We start from the raw sequence: 16,503 nt of genomic DNA, 5'->3' as shown, positions 1-16,503 counted from the left end.
CATTTTCAAATGCCAGTTTGAGTGAGACAGTTTCTGTCTGGCCCCCCACTTTTAGGCTGTTCTTCCATTCTGCCTTTGTCTTGCTCTAAGCTACCTGACTTCCTTCCTTTGTTCTTCCATTCTACTTTGTATGATTCTGATCATCAGTTCTTATCGATCCCATTTTAAGGACAAATCCTGATGTTGGTAAAATATACGTGTTGATCAAGGCCAAGGACAATGAAGCAGCCATGAAAAGATTGAAGAACGAGGTATGATGATTACTTCGGACTACTTTCTGTTCTTCATGCAAATGACCATATTTTCCGTCTGCAATACAGGTAGAAGATACTGAGTTGTTCAGATGTTTACAGGAAATCCATGGGAAAAACTACCACAGCTTTGTATTAAGCAAGCAGGTTCCAGTCGTTGGTAATTTCAGGGAAGCCTACATTGGCATTGCTCCTGAGTTAGCCAAAGAGATCGCGGAAGAAGTGGATGTTATCGTAAACTCTGCAGCAAATACCACTTTTGATGAGAGGTTCGTGAAGCTATACTAGTCTTGCACCAAGGATTGCTTCCATTACTAAATGTGTAAGTTCACATTCCATAGCAATAAAAGTATTGCAACTTACAGGTATGATGTAGCACTAGACATCAACACCGTGGGGCCATTCCGGATAATGAGTTTCGCGCAGCGGTTTCGAAGACTGAAGCTCTTCTTGCAAGTATCAACAGGTCAGAATGCCAAATAAGAGTTTCTTGTGGTCGAAATCAAATGGTAACCTGTTTCTATTAATCTCAAAAGCTTACAAACAAGCTTTAGCAGTATGTTTACATGTCATGTTTTTGGCCAAACAGCATATGTGAATGGGCAGAGGCAAGGTTTCATACTAGAGAAGCCATTTTGCTTAGGGGATACCATAACAAAAGGGATAGGTTCCTCAGATTTTTCGGCACATCAGAATACCGTGTTGGATATCGAGGCTGAGATCAAGTTGGCTTTTGACTCCAGAAGGCATTCTTCTGCCTCTGCTTCTGTTACTCAAGAAATGAAAGAGTTAGGTAGTCGAGGTATTCTAGTATTTCCCTGTTACATTCTCATGTCTGTAGATACGAATACACACATGAAGTATTTGATTTGTGCAATTTATTTATTCATAGGGCCAAACTCTATGGTTGGCAAGACACTTATGTGTTCACAAAGGCCATGGGCGAGATGGTCATCAACTGCATGCGAGGAGAGATACCGGTGGTAACAATCAGGCCAAGTGTCATAGAGAGCACATGGAGGGATCCCTTCCCAGGTTGGATGGAAGGAAACAGGTAAGTGCTAAACCCAAATCTGAGGTTGCGGATGTCACATATATATGTGATGCATCCTCGTGTGCTTACCAGATAATGAGCTATTTCCAGGATCTAGCAGTGCGTACTAACTTTTGACGGGTTGATTCTTCGGTTCAAGTGATGGTGGGGGATCAAGAAGAGTGGCTATGTGGGGTTTGAACTTGGACACGGGATTAGCTTAATTTGGATAGTTCATTTTATCACTCCACTGGGCCCTTGGCCTTTCTCCCTATGTGGATGGATGATAAGAAAAATGCCAATCGAACCAAGTAAGGGCTCCGCGTGAAGCATATTATGTAGATCTAGCTGACAATAATAACTGAGATCCTATACAAATAACGCATTAGCGACCCCTTGGATAGACAATTCATGCTACTCGACTCACCATCACTCTTTAGACCCTTCAAACTCAGAGGCAATATGAAAATAATCAGGAGCGGGATAAACGAGTTATACCCTCCAATAGGCCACGCAGAGGCCGCGGCTTTGGTGGCAGCAGCGGCGTCCTCGGCGGCCTTCTTGTCGGCTTCAGCTTTCTCGGCGGCGGCACGGTCGGCGTCGGTGGACATGGTAGGTGTGAGCTCGGCTCGGCTCAATCCCGCAACCCACGGCGCGTCGTGACGAGGCGTGCCGTGCCGTGCCGTGCCGTGGCGTGGCGTGGCGAGGCGGGCGGCGGAGGAGGAGTGCGCGAGGGCCGCTTCTCTTCTCAAGCTCCAATAGCATGTAGAAGAGAAACCCTTATAAACCACTCCAACTCTCCTTCCACTTCCGGGGTGGGACTAAACTTCCCACTACACCTAGTGCCATATAACCCACATGGGCCCTTAGAGATTTTTCAGAAATTGCAATATGGGCCTAGAGCCCATCTCAGATTTCAGCAATTTCCTCATATGACAAACAAATGCAAGCTTCAGTGAGAAGCTTCAACTTCATGCCCTGTGCTCCCATCATCACCAACCAAAGAAGGAGGTCCAGCAATATTATACAGATGGGCACAGCCATCAAATTTCGAACTCCTCATCACAGTGGGATGAAATGGTTGTGGCGTTGGAGGTGCTTGTGGTGGTTCTTGTTGTGGTCGTGGTGGCGGTAGTGGTGGTAGTGGTAGTGGTGCCATTGGCGGCGGAGGAGCATGTGGTGGTGGTGATTGTTGTGATGGTTCCGTTGCCGGCGGTAGTGGTGGAAGTGGTAGTGGTGCCATTGGCGGCGGAGGAGCATGTGGTGGTGGTGATTGTTGTGATGGTTCCGTTGCCGGCGGTAGTGGTGGTAGTGGTCGTGGACGGGATCAAGGGATGCTCCGCTGGTGGTGCAACCGTTGCTGCGAGCAGTTCACTGCCCATTGCTTGAGACTCGAGGTGATGGAGTGATGGAGATTCTAGGTCCCTGGTTGGCTAGCTTTGCTGAAGATAGTAGTTTTTTAGGAGCACAATGTTCTTTGTTTGCGGCCAGCTGAATAGAACAAATGCACGCCCCCAGTTAGTTGATAAAACTAGTTGTTCAAAGTAACAGAACTTGGAATGCAAAATTCATGAGGAAATAACTAGCAGCAGTTACAAAAAGCATGTACCTCCCCTGCTCTGCTCTGCTATGCACTATACCTCCTCCAAACTTACCATACACTGCTAAAGAAAGAAAATGTAACTTGCTCAATACCTCCTCCAAACTTACCATACACATCAGACATTCCAACCATGTAAAAAAAAGTGGCGCTTTGATGGGAGTGGACTATCCATAGCTTATCCATATATATAAAAAAAAAGGTCTGCAGGTGTTGCAGGAGCAGTGAGAGCTAGCAATCAGGTGGACTAAGTTTGTTCGATGTCTAAGTTTGTTCTTCCATCTAGCTGCACGAGTAGGCTCCTAAGACCTGCCATATCCATATGTTCGTTTCGACGAATTATCTGCAGCTTCAAGCTGCGGGACCTGATAAACAACCTTTGCTAGAGAAGCAAACTGTAAAAACTCACTCAGTTGTCTATTTGCACAAGAAATCGCTCGGGTTGTCTTGAAATCAGAAAGATGTACGAGCGTCACACACAACACAGGAGCGTAGGAGACGAGCATTATCATTGATTTTATTATCTTCTTCTTACTTAATTTGTTTGACGGATTGGGTTGCTCTTAGGTTACCTAGAGTAGACTACTAAGGGTAAGCTTGTTTTCCCATCTATCCCCCGCCCCCGGCATGAACTCCTGGGCGCCCCTGTATGTGTATGTAGCCCTAGAGACTGCACACATCTACTACAGTACAAGTCTCTCTAGTAGGTGGCAACCTTGGTGAAGAAGGGAGACGCCTGTAAATAAATCCGTGGAGACGAGTTGCATCTAAGCTACAGATGGAGATGGGGGGACTGACTGAAATAGCTAGCTTCAATGGAGTGGAGTGGAGTAATACAGGCGCGCGTGCATCTTACCACCGGCCGGCGCGCGTCCCCCTGCTCGCACTCGGCCGCGCTGCAGCGACGGCAACGCCTCGCTCGCCCTCCGGTGGCCAAGACAGGCTAGTCCCCCGCCGCCGCCGCCGGGGATGGACAAGAAACCTGGAGGAAGGCCGGCCGGGCGGGGAGCGTGTCTCCCATCTGGGTGGGGATGGATCGAATCGATGGAGCAGCAGAGCACACTACAGAGAGTGTGCTCATCTCTGCTCTACCTCTACTTTTTTTTTTACGCTAGCTAGCTAGCTGCTACGGCCCATTCACTCGAGGCCCAAGCAATTTAATCAGGACTTGGGTTCTACTGTACAAGCTACAAGTTCACGGCCTTCTATCAAGTCATGCATTTTGCATTGCGTGGCTCCAGCAAACAACTTGGACTTGTTACAAGTTTTGCTGTTACTCAAAAACAAAAATTACAACTTTTGTTCACAAGTAGTTTAGACATGCCAACATTTTTCTAGGAATTCTTCTCTAAAACAACATTAAAGAAAATTGGGCATCATAAACCAATTTTACAAAGGCACGTGAACATTTGTTTTCTAATAATGTGACGTGAGCGTTTCTTAACACCGTAAACACTTTTTTATATGTAAGTAAGTGGACATTTTTTGAATGGCGTAAACATTCTTAGTTAAAGTATGTGAACATTTGATTTAAGAAACAATGTGAGCATTTTTTTTCCAAAAACATCTGCACTTTTTGAACCGCATGAACTTTTTACTAAAAGTAACCTAATATGATTTTTTCACAGTGTGAACAATTTGTGCTTTAAAACATGAAAAGAGGAACAAACTCATAGTTAAAAAAACATAAACAAATGGTTCCTATTTTTCCCATGTCCTACTCTTCCTCGCCAGTGACCACGCCTTCACTTCACGGGTCTCATCTCCGCCGGGCATGGACACGGCTAACACCGGAGGGGAACAACAATAACTTGAAAGACGAGCGTCGACTAGGTTTAGGTCCGGTCGCTTTTGTTTAATGAAATATGTCGAAAATGTAATGAATGTGCTTTCATTCAGATGAAAATCATCCGGTTTGCATGTATCATCTGCTTTGCTGAAATCCGGTTTGGAATGTATCCGGACATAGTTGGATGGTCGGCTGCCGCATCAGTATTCGTGTACTGGTTCCCATGAGTCAGCGGACGGATACAATGTCCAATTTTAGAGTCAACGTTGGAGATGCCCTAAAGCAGCAACTCTCAAAAGTGCACTTGTATTTTTCCCTTCCTAGAGACAAGCAATTTTGCCTCTCAGGTGTATATGCACCTGATATGGAAGCATAATTTAGTAATTACAAAAATTCAAGAAACTCGTAAACTTTTTTGAAACAAATTTGACCTTGTATTGTACTCGTATAAATAAATCCACCATGGAATGACTTTCATGGTATTCTTGGTGGAAGAAAAAAACTTTTTTTCAATACAACAGAAGGTCAAGTTTGTTTCTAAAAAATGACTTTTGGACTTTTTTCGTAGTTACCATTTTTTTTACCATAGCAGATGCATATACACCCTTTTTTAGTTAAAGGTGCTTATACGCCCGAGAGCCAAAGGTATATTTCTAAGAGCAATTAACTGGAGGTTACCTCTTGCGGGGACCTCTGACAGTCATTTTTGGTGCCCCTTAAAGCCGTGCCAAGTGGCGCGTCTAGCTGCTGTCACATCGTCACATGTCGTATTGGGCGCTCAGCTAGGTTTTGGAGGAAAAAATTCAAGGAATCCTTTTCCTTTGCATGAAAAAATAAATTTGTGCTTCCATAAGAAGCATAGATTTATTTTTTGTGGAGACACAGATTCTTGAAAAAAGCAAAAAAAAATGGCACAAAAAAATCATGCAAAGTTTTGTTGCTTCCGCGAGAAGCACATATTTGCTTCTCGTGGAGGCACAGATTTGTTGCAACAAGAAGCACAGCTATGCTTCTCGGAAAGGCAAAAAAAATCATGATCTTTTCATAAGAGAAGCACAAATTTGTTTCTGTGAGAAGCACAACCGTGTTTCTTGGAAAAGGAAAAAAAAAGTCGTGAAGTTTTTTTACGCAGTTTTTTTCCTTGCACGAGAAGCACATATTTGAGAATCACCATTAACAACAAGTGATTTTGCATATTTCCTTTTTTTTGAGACATTTTGCATATTTCCTGAGAAGGGGAGTGGTCCCAGCCCCTCACGTCTCGTTTCTTCTCCCCGCCGTCTTCTTCTTTTTCTTCTAGTAGGAAAAAAATAAAAATAAAAAGTCTTTCTTCTCCTTTCCCCCAAATCGATCGACGGACGGACAGAAGAAACTCCATGGCGATTTGGTTCTAGCAAGCTAGGTCTTCCCCTCCCGATTATTCCCCTTCCTTCCTTGTCGCCCCCACCGGCTGCTACATCGACAGAGCCTTCCTGCGACTTCCCGGCCGCCGCGCATCCAATCTGCACGCCGAGTGGCCAAGGGACTGGAGGAGCAACAAGTACTTACCTTTCAATCGGCGCAATCAAGGTATGTATGCTTCGCCTCTTTCAATCGGATCGGAGGGTTCCTCAGGTGGCCACCACTACACTAGTGATTCTCGCTAGTGCAGAAACCAAACATGTACAGAAAAGAAAAAAAAAACCTGCAGCTGGGTTGTTATTGTTGTTATATACTACGAGAGAGTATCATATAATCCCTTGCCTGCAGTTTTTGTAGCATCTGTTTATGTTTACTTAACAACAATCACACGAAGAAGATGACTATTGATCAAGGCATATTAATAGTGATAGTTAACTGTGCTCATCCCCTGATGATCATTTAACGCGAATCATCGATAAACTAGACATAGACATATTATGTACTCCTATCTAAAAGTGTTGGGCAGTCAGTCATGCTCTGTTTCAGACAAGAAGATATCGTTGTGCGCTTGTTAGATTCCTAATTCGTTCGGTGAATCGGATTGGCCGCAGGAAGGAGATAGATGGCAGAATTGGTCGGGCCGCGGGTGTACAGCTGCTGCCACTGCCGGAACCACGTCTGCCTCCACGACGATATCATCTCCAAGGCCTTCCAGGTGAAGAAGAAGTAGAACCAAGCACAATTATTTAATTTGCTTCTCTTCCTTGCTGACTTTTAGCTGCATTAGGGGGGGTCAAGATTGGACAGACAGAGCTTAATCAATCAATAGGAACCTAAGTTTAATGTTGGACTGCTTGGGGATGTCAGGCTAAAACAAAACTAGCTGCGGACTTGTAATTAATTATCCAATCTGAGCACGTTTCTGTAGTTGAGTTTAGCATTTGTGTTTCTATACTTATATACTCCCTCTGTAAACAAATATACGAGTTAGTGATCTAAACGCTCTTATAAAAGTTTACAGAGGGAGTATATTGGAGTTTCAGAGATACACTGTGATCTATCTGTCGCAGCAGTTGCAGGAGGCTGTCACATGTAGGAGCTCCATTCAGATGTCGAGACCTCGATATGATATGCTATGATCTGTCTTATCTCAATTTTGATTGTGTTTGGAGGATAAATTCTAATACTCTGCTCTTTTGGCTGCTGTTCTAGGGGAGGAATGGCCGTGCGTTCCTCTTCTCCCACGCCATGAACGTCACCACGGGGGCCAAGGAGGACCGGCAGCTCATGACGGGGCTCCACACCGTCGCCGACATCCACTGCCGTGACTGCCGCGAGGTGCTCGGGTGGAAGTACGAGCGCGCCTATGAGGAGTCCCAGAAGTACAAGGAAGGCAAGTTCATATTCGAAAAGGCCAAGATCGTGCAGGAGAATTGGTAGCAAATTAAACAAAGATTCAACCAACCATGTGTGCTCCCAGGAGAATGCTCTCTCTTCTTTGTACATAGCTGCAGTCCGTTTTCTTCTTTTTTAAACTACTACTACCAGTCTGTTGGTGTTATTTCCATGCCATTTGTAATTTGTTCTTTGAAATGGTTTGTGATTTGTTGTGTGGGGAGACAGAATTATCCTCATTTGTGTGGGAGCCATTTTCTCATTGGTCATAAATAAAAATGGATGGTTTGACAATGTATGATTTGTATTTCCTTGCTCAGATTAGTTGTATTTCCTCATTGATTTTCATAAACAGATGGCTCATGACAAGCAACACAAACACATTGATTTGATTTGAGATGAAAACAAAATTCAGGAACATCAAAAGAAAAATACTATCAGACACTCGTCATTCTCCGCATATCAATTCAGGTACATCTCTAGTCCAATTCTCTGTTTCTGTGTACAGGGAAGAAGAAAAAGGATACAAGTTTGAGTCCTTGGACCAAAACCCTAATCAATTCAATCACGACTTACTGCTTCTACAGCCTACAAAATTGTATCCCCGCCATGGCGACAACATGCCGCTCCGTGTTACAGCAAACCAGTCAAGGGAGCCCGACCGTGTCCATGTCGATGGCGCTGGACAAGAACAGCAGACATGATAACCTCTCTACCCCCCCCCCCCCCCCCCCCTGCGCATGAGCTCCTGTGATGGAACCCAACCACACAGGAGAGTCACAAGTACAGCGACGCAGCAAACACGATATCCCTCTTAATCTTGCTGACCGCCTCCTCGAGCTTGGCTTCGAGCTGGGTCTCGCCGATCGACTGGGACGCCAGGATCAGCTGCTGCAGGACCTCCTCCAGCCGCCTGATGGCCCTGATCAGGCTGCCCTCGAACACCTGTGTCATCTCCATGATCTGGTGGAACTTCGACCCTCTGGCCCACGAGTACACGGCCTCCATCACGTCGGGGCGGAAGGAGTTCACGAAACTCTCAACATCGATCTGGATCTGTCATCAGCAGGGCCATAACAAAAACAAGTTTCAGCAATTGGGATGCAATTCTGAAGCATCAAAACAGCACAACTGATATGGTATGATTTTCTGGTACTAGCATTATTGAGTACCTTGCATTCAAGCTGGAGGTTCGCGACCCTTCGCGCCGTCTCTTGCAACTGGTAGAAGAGCAGGTCGAGCTCCTCCCTTGGCTTTGGGGCATCCTGAAGCTTTTCCTGCCAAACAAAGCAAGAAAGCAGGGCCACCATCTGCTCCACAGTAGCATCCTTCAAAGTACCACTGAACATAAGCTCGGTCAATGTCAGTTCGTCAGCTGAGCTGATCTCACATGCCACTTTGCCCTTTATTTCGACTACATCCTCACTGGTGATATATCTGGAATCAACAAGACACCCCAATAAGGTTTATGAAAAACAAGAAAATGCAGATTGACGCAGCAGACAGTACTTTCTATTCATGCATGAAACAAATAACATGAACTTCCATATATCTACGAAATACATCTCTAATTTTCAAACAATGAGGTTATTATTTAACTCTAATAGTCAACGATTGTTCTAGCAGAATAGTTAGAGTTTTGTGCTTGTTTCCATCAGGTGCCCAAGCAGAAAGATCATAAATTTGTTCTGCAAATATTTTCTCAAAGAATACTACTGTGCTTCCTAAGAATCCAACATCTGCAGGGCACAACAGCAAGGGTTTTTGTCACAAACATGAGAATGTTATGTTGCCTAGTTCACCCAATATTCGGTAACATGGAATTTCATTTTGCAATTTTCCGAGATGCAAGCACACCAAAGACAAATAAAATTTGGGTGTCAGAGGATGCATTACCCCAGCCTACGAAGAACTCGTTTTCGTGCCTTGAGCTCGTCCTTAAAGGCTAGAGCAGTCGAGGCCCGCATTGTTTTCTTTATGGACTTTATTTTGGCTTTTATTTCTTGCTTAGCATGCAAGAGCTTCAGCTTCTGTTGGATATGGGGAGCATTACGAATGTCATGCTTCTCAAATAAGCTCTCAAGAGCTTCTATTCTTCTGGCAGCTTTCCGGTAGGAGCTAGATTTTACCTGAAAGGAACAAAATCATTAGAATTGAAAATGAGAAGAGGAAGCATGGCAATATGATATGCACTAGATATTCTTACTTCCATATCTTCTTCTGGATCCAAGAGAGGAACCCCATCTTTAGCAAACCTTGAAAGCACTTCGTCAACTTTCCTCAATGTGTTTTCTCGAGCTTCTACAGGCAAAAGATCCTTGGGTATGTACATCCGAACGCTACTTAGTCCATCAATCTGTTTATTTAGTTCAATTTAGGATTAGAGTAAGAAAACAAACAGCTTTGAAATGTGATAAAATATGGTTAGAAGTGGAACATGACAGGTTAACTGGTGAAATGGGAGAAGTAAATTACCTGAGAAAGTGGCAATGAAATAACAACCGGTTCTCCACGGGATTTGAGAGGAATAACCTTCATTGTCTTCTTTCCACTTATGTCCTTGATTACAGAACATCTGGTGAGGACATCAACAGTGTAATCACAATCCTCGGGTCTTCTTTCTGTAAGAACAAAAACCAGAAGTCAGCGGAGCCAAAATAGCTAGACAGTACCTCCCCCTATGTGTTGTAAAGCAATGACCATAAAACGTTAGGATCACATTGTAAGAGGGTAGGAACGAGGTAGTCTGAAACAAACAAGCTTAAGCCATTGTGTGAGTTGATGGATCAAAGAAGGGAACCCGTGAAGGAGTCATTCCTTCAACTGACACAACAAAACGGGTTAATGTAGGTGAGCTTACTGACCATTCACACAGAGATTGCTGCCATGATGGCTGCAGTGTGTAACTGGCTAATTAGCCACCAAGCTCATACAGGCTTCAGATCTTCCACAAAGGGAATGCTATATAGTTTCTCATAAAGGGAGATTACTGCCCACTTGGCAATGGCAGGTTAATTCTATAAAATGAAGCTGTATGATCTTAACACTGAACCCCATGAATAAAATAGCAAAACTAACAGAGAAAAGTGTATGTATGTTACCTTCAGCATTGGTTTTCACCTTCTCAAAATTTATTATAATTCCCCACGACACATTTTCGTCAATAGAGAAGGTGGACCCATCTGTACTGTATTGAACACGAACAAGCCTTCCGGATTGCAAGAAAGGCAGAACATATTTTGGCGAAAGTACAATATCACGGACATCCTTCTTTAAAGTTCTGTACTGCTGTAAGAGATCATAGTAGTCCTTCACGCTCTCCTCGTCTTCAATAACCATGGAACTTCTTTCTATTTCCAGTTCCCTGACTTGCTTCTGCACAAAATTCAAACAGAGGAATGTCAGGATAAGTTCCTTGCAGCAATGCTTTGGTTGCTGGGGTTTTCAATGTAGAGCGAAAGGCACTGCTATGGTAGGTGACACCAGCCAGTTTACCAACATTAACTGCCATTCTAACTGGTATATGCATCCTCTTGACACATCCAACATAAGGGTTTACTGCACGTATGCATGTGTGAACACTCATGAACGCAACCAACACAGTTCAGGTACCATTCTGAACAAACTTCTTCTTTCTAAACATGCAACAATATCATAATAAATGGCAAAAGGCAGGTAATAAAACATTGTTGTGGCAGGAACATCTTAATTTAAACAGTGGGGAATACCCCTAGAAATAATTATACTACAAAATATATATTACAGCAACCTTACAAAAGTATCCATGAGATTCAAAGAACATGCATGTATGCCCAAAGCTAACTAACAGGATCATGGGCGAAAGGACAAGAGGCAGACTACAAATGGTATAAGTTTATTCAAAGAAAGAAAATGCTTAGAAAATTTTAACAGACCTCGAGATCAGGGAGAACTCTATCTGCTTGAAATTGGTAGAATGAATGCCGAAGAAGCTTTTCCGGGTCACCATCCTCAGAGCGCAGTTGATTCAACAACATGTTGTAGCTCAAATGAAAGGCACTAATCAAGAAGATAATAATATCAGAGCCAGCAATATAGAAGAAAAATATGCATTTAAGCAACCGGAAGAAACATAAGAGATACAGAAACAGTAAATGAGAACTTAAGCGATGCTAACTCAAGATTCCGAGATGCAATGAACTGATATAGCATGAATGGACGAAACTACCCAGTTATCACAATAGATATGGCGAACAAAATTTTCAAGCATAGTGCAAACCAAGTGAAACATCAAATCCCAGTCTCTGTTCTCCTCAAGATGGTCTTTCCATTCACACTATTCAGCTGGAATGTATGTATGTTATTGTTCTAGATAGAAGTAGGAGCAAAGAATACATGATACAGACCTGTTCAAACTATCAGCACCTCCTTTCAGCATCATTTTGGCAGTTGAGGGTTCCATTTTCTCATCTACCATCAATATGCAGATACCACGCAGATCAATACCTCGACGACCAGCACGGCCGCTCATCTGAATGTACTCTCCACTTGACAACCATCTGAACCTATCTCCGTCAAACTTACGTACATTGGTAAACACAACAGTCTTTGCAGGCATGTTCAATCCAATACTGAATGTCTCTGTGGCAAACAGACACTACAACAGCAGATTTCAGTATCAGCAAGAAATTATTAGTCACAAAACACAATTATCACTTACAATTCAAATAAAATAAATACTCCCAAATCATCAGCTCATAAATCATGACACAGAATAAGATCAGTAAAATACTTGGCAAAATTTAGACCTCTCACTTTCTTTCAATCAAGTTTTACAGTGCTATTGTTCATATAAGAGTAAGGTTACCACTTACCAAAAAACCTAACATACACATTTTTACATTGCAAATTCAAGAAGAACATTCCATGTTCACTACAAAACTGCAATACAACAGCAACTATCCTGATGACCTAAATCCGTCATCTGTTACTTTGATGTGAAACACTGAAACCAAGAACTATAACCTCACTTTTAAGGCACATAGTTTTAGCTCAAGAGAAAAGCTAATAATGATGTTATTCTTCCAAAGACAAAGCAATAGCCCACTAGGGTATAATACCATACTTCCAAAAATATACTTCCAAAAATATGCTACGAAACAGTGGCAGTCCGAGAAGCCATGCGATCAGTAACATTTGCTAACCTTGATGAGGCCCTCTTGGAAAAGTATCTCAATCACTTCCTTTAAAATGGGCAACAGACCAGAATGATGCACTCCAATGCCACGTTTCAATAAGGGAAGCATATTTGAAACCTGGGGAAGCTTTTTGTCATCATCTGAAAGCAAATCCATGGCACTCCAAAAAATGGTTTCAATGTTCACTTTCTCATCATCTCCATTCAAGTCCATCTTGGCCATCTACAACACAAGCAGGGCAGTCAAAATCAACTAAGAGTCTAAGACATTTACTTCCTTGAGCCATAGAAGAGTTATATCCTCTAAATCAACTAACAATCTAGAAAGAACTTACCTGCATAGCAAGAAATTCACACTCTCTTTTGCTAAAGCTGAAAAGTATCACAGGGTCATATTGACGCTGAATTATCATTTTCACCATCTTGAATATGTCACTTTCTTCGTTAGTTTTGCCTGCCGAGACGAGGCCCTTTTGCCGCTTCCCGTTTTCCCTCTTCTTGTCACTGCCAGTAGCAGGGGCAAGGACATTCAGAGATTTCTGAAAACTGTCCTCTCTGAACTTGCCGTTTTCATCAACGACCAGGTATAGGCCATCACCTCCAGCAGGAAATACATAATGCTGGAGAGGTGTAGGTCGGTAGTCGGTGTATACTATATGACAAGGTTGCTTATGTACCTGAGGAACAAAGTCGTAATACCTTCATTATGCATAACACGCATATGCTGGAAATATAGATGAATGGTTGACCATATATGAAAACAAATGCATTGAGGCAAATTGACATTTATGTGCATCAATATAATGAAATTTATGTGCATGTCCCTTTACTGAGCAGAGAACTTTCTTTTGATCTCTTATGAACTATCAAAGTCAAGGCAACAACAGAAAAACAGAGGGAAATGCAGACAAACCTTGGCAACCCAATCAGCAAACTCCTTGGCATTAGGTACAGTTGCCGAGAGGAACACAAACCGCGAGTTTTTGGGAGCCATCACAATACTCTCCTCCCACACCACTCCCCTCTCCCTGTCACGCATGTAATGCACCTCATCGAAGATAACCCAAGCGACTTCCCTCATCACCTCGGACCCCTTGTACTGCATGCTGCGCCAAATCTCCGTGGTCATGACCTGCATTTCCGAGCACACACACACGCGCGCGCTTTAAGCACCAAACAGGCATATGCACAGAGGGAGAGTACAAAACTCAATGTGGTTGGCGATCGATCTGGTACCAAGCAAGATGCGTTTGGCTCGATGGTGACGTCCCCGGTCATGAGGCCGACGTCGGAGAACTCCTCCTTGAACTCCCTGTACTTCTGGTTGCTGAGGGCCTTGATGGGCGAGGTGTAGATGACCCGCTGCTGGTTGCGCAGGGACATGGCTATCGCGTACAGCGCCACCACCGTCTTCCCCGCCGACGTGTGCGCCGAAACCTGGTAGATGAAACACGCATGAGAGGCAGGCAGGCAGCCACTGAATTTCCTGTGGGGAAAACTTGGCGGCAGGACAAATTGCCCAGTCCAGCAGGCGGAAGCAAGTAAAGACCAAATTTTTACAGTGGAATTACATTAACCAGGAGAGGCTGAGCCAAGAGCGGCGTGGTTGGGATGATGCGGGGAGGCGCGGGGATTGGATTTGCTGCTCACCATGACGGACTCGCCGTTGTCGAGGCAGCGGATGGCCTCGGACTGGAAGGGGTCGAGCGGGAAGGGGAACGTCTTGGCCGGGGCCGCGCCCTCGCCGCCGCCCGCGACGACACGCGGGCCGGAGGCGGACGCGTCGTATCCCTCGGGGTAGGAGACGTCGTGCAGGCAGGCGACGCGCTCGGCGGCGGCCGGCAGCAGGGGAGCGGCGTCCGCGCGCGGCGCCTTGAGAGGGGGGTCGGGCCCGTCGGCGGGGGCGTCCGCGGCCTTGCGCTTGAGGCTGGCCTCCATGGCGCGGCGGGCGGCGGCGGCGGCGGGGGGCTAGGGTTTAAGGAGGGGAGTGGTATCGACTGGTCGACCGCGGGGAAGAAAGAGAAAGGTTAGTGGTGGAACTTGTCTGGCTGAAGAGCCTCTGTATTTGGGGCCCACCTGTCAGCGACTGGGTTTTTTTAGTATATACACCTTCCGTCCCATAATATAAGAACGTTTTTGAAACTACACTAGTTTCAAAAACGTTCTTATATTATGAGACAGCGGGAATACTACCAAAGGCCCATGCGTTACAGTAGAAGAAAAAAATCATACTAATCTCCAATGGCCATTACCATATTTTGCTACACCACTAAGATACACAATCACTCTCAATTTCATGAAATCATGAACATCTTTTTAAACTCGTGCACATATTTGAAATCGTGAGCATTATTCAAATTCGTGAACACTTTTAAAAAAATGCAAATATTTTCTAAATTTTAAAATATTTTTTAATTCATGAACATTTTGTGCTATTTTCAAATATATCTTTAGCATTGTGAACATTTTTTAAAACAATTTTCAATAATTGGCGAATATTTGTAGAATCGACGATTTTTTTTAAACTGATGGAACAATTTTTTAAATTCATAATATTTCTTATTTAACGAACAATTTTTTAAATGCGTGATCATTTTTTGAATCAGCGAACATTTTGTGAATGAATAAAATTTTTATAAGTCACGAACAATGTTTGAATTTTTCAGATATTTTTTCATTCATGAACATTTTTTGAATTGGCTAAATTTTGTCACTTTCATTAAAAAATACATTAACTTTTTTCAAAACCATGAACATTTTTTATTTCCCGAACATTTGTTTTCAAAATTTTGAACATTGTTTGAATAAGAATACATTTTTTTACAAAATCATAAATATTTTTTGAATCTAGAAACATTTTATGATTTATTAAACATTTCATTTAAAAATTATCATTTTTTATTTTTCTGTACTTTTTAGAAGTCTCAAATTATCTAAAGTAGTAAAAAAACGAAAAATAAAATAAAAAATGAAAAGATAAAATTTTAAAAACAAGTCACCCGGACATGGGCCGGCCCAAATGGGCGCGCTGCGTCTTCCCCAGCGCGCAGAGCACAGTATAGAAGTTCCCTACTGCATGGGCCGGCCCAAGCGAGGAATTCCTCTGTGTGAAACGTTTTTATATCAGGTGTGTAACATTTTGCAACTTTCGGGGCTATTTCCGTGACGTACCGCTAGAACAATATCCCTTTTATTATAGGTATATAGATTAGAGGTGAGAGCAGCTACAACCAAAATTGGCAAATCTGACCCTCAAACGTTCGTACGTGTTTGCGGACAGTGACCGGCCAGGTCTCAAATATTTCATTATAGAACTGGATACCTCGAATCCATACTATTGCACCCAACGTAAACCGATTTTTAAGCTGAGCTCGTCCGACTCCGCCATGCCCATGTCCAGCGGTTGGCTGCGCTTCCCAAAGTGTTGGTCCGGTCGCCGGCAAGGTAGAGTGGGGATGGGACACGAGCTGGCTCATGGGACTCAAGGGACCGTCGTCTCCCATGCCCTATTCTTCCTCGTCGGAGGCCGAAGGCCGGTGGACGTCAGATCAATGATAGCCGGCAACATCCACCACGACGCGGTTGCGGCGCCCGGACTAGTGCACCATACGGGGCGCCAGAGAATGCGACTCCGCCTCAACAACGTCCACCGCCGCGAGGGCTGCTGTCGCCTCCCTCGCCCACTGCCTCGCACGGCGGGCACGCCGCACCATGTTTGCGTCAGACGACGCCCATGGTGCGTCCATTGATACATCTCCAACGTATCTATAATTTTTGATTGCTCCATGCTATATTATCTACTATTTTGGACATTGTTGGGCTTTATTATCCACTTTTATATTATTTTTGGGACTAACC

The 16,503-nt window shown here is 43.8% G+C and overlaps 2 protein-coding genes and 1 long non-coding RNA gene across 3 annotated transcripts; 1 reads left to right on the top strand and 2 right to left on the bottom strand.

Annotated features, from left to right (window-relative positions):
- Positions 1-2,256: 2,256 nt before the first annotated feature.
- Positions 2,257-3,880, bottom strand: LOC123150878 (uncharacterized). The gene is made up of 3 exons (XR_006475387.1): positions 3,741-3,880; positions 2,894-2,945; positions 2,257-2,775 (listed from the first exon to the last, which is right to left on the bottom strand). It is a non-coding gene; the product is annotated as an uncharacterized lncRNA (long non-coding RNA).
- Positions 3,881-5,984: 2,104 nt separating this feature from the next.
- Positions 5,985-7,763, top strand: LOC123150934 (protein yippee-like At4g27745). Its single transcript, XM_044570732.1, has 3 exons — positions 5,985-6,242; positions 6,686-6,789; positions 7,287-7,763. The coding sequence occupies exons 2-3, from the start codon at positions 6,697-6,699 to the stop codon at positions 7,512-7,514; spliced, it is 321 nt and encodes a 106-aa protein (XP_044426667.1). The 5' UTR covers positions 5,985-6,242; positions 6,686-6,696; the 3' UTR covers positions 7,515-7,763.
- A 472-nt stretch (positions 7,764-8,235) lies between these two features.
- Positions 8,236-14,583, bottom strand: LOC123151531 (DExH-box ATP-dependent RNA helicase DExH9). Its single transcript, XM_044571229.1, has 13 exons — positions 14,296-14,583; positions 13,882-14,082; positions 13,559-13,777; positions 12,981-13,322; positions 12,653-12,868; positions 11,855-12,105; positions 11,384-11,507; positions 10,571-10,844; positions 9,945-10,090; positions 9,676-9,825; positions 9,366-9,598; positions 8,642-8,906; positions 8,236-8,525 (listed from the first exon to the last, which is right to left on the bottom strand). The coding sequence occupies exons 1-13, from the start codon at positions 14,581-14,583 to the stop codon at positions 8,247-8,249; spliced, it is 2,988 nt and encodes a 995-aa protein (XP_044427164.1). The 3' UTR covers positions 8,236-8,246.
- Positions 14,584-16,503: the final 1,920 nt, after the last annotated feature.

Source organism: Triticum aestivum, chromosome 7A (assembly GCF_018294505.1).
Source record: "Triticum aestivum cultivar Chinese Spring chromosome 7A, IWGSC CS RefSeq v2.1, whole genome shotgun sequence".
NCBI lineage: Eukaryota > Viridiplantae > Streptophyta > Magnoliopsida > Poales > Poaceae > Triticum > Triticum aestivum.
Note: the sequence above shows the minus strand (reverse complement) of the source record. Positions and strands in the feature narration are given on the sequence as shown.

What these genes read in the sequence shown, in the direction of transcription:
- LOC123150934 (XM_044570732.1), top strand. Translation starts at nt 6,697, where the DNA reads ATGGCAGAATTGGTCGGGCCGCGGGTGTACAGCTGCTGCCACTGCCGG. An exon ending in TCATCTCCAAGGCCTTCCAG is followed by an intron (nt 6,790 to 7,286) that starts GTGAAGAAGAAG and finishes CTGCTGTTCTAG; the next exon opens with GGGAGGAATGGCCGTGCGTT.
- LOC123151531 (XM_044571229.1), bottom strand. Translation starts at nt 14,583, where the DNA reads ATGGAGGCCAGCCTCAAGCGCAAGGCCGCGGACGCCCCCGCCGACGGG. An exon ending in TTGCTGATTGGGTTGCCAAG is followed by an intron (nt 13,323 to 13,558) that starts GTTTGTCTGCAT and finishes TTTGTTCCTCAG; the next exon opens with GTACATAAGCAACCTTGTCA. An exon ending in GAGTTCTCCCTGATCTCGAG is followed by an intron (nt 10,845 to 11,383) that starts GTCTGTTAAAAT and finishes AATTTTGTGCAG; the next exon opens with AAGCAAGTCAGGGAACTGGA.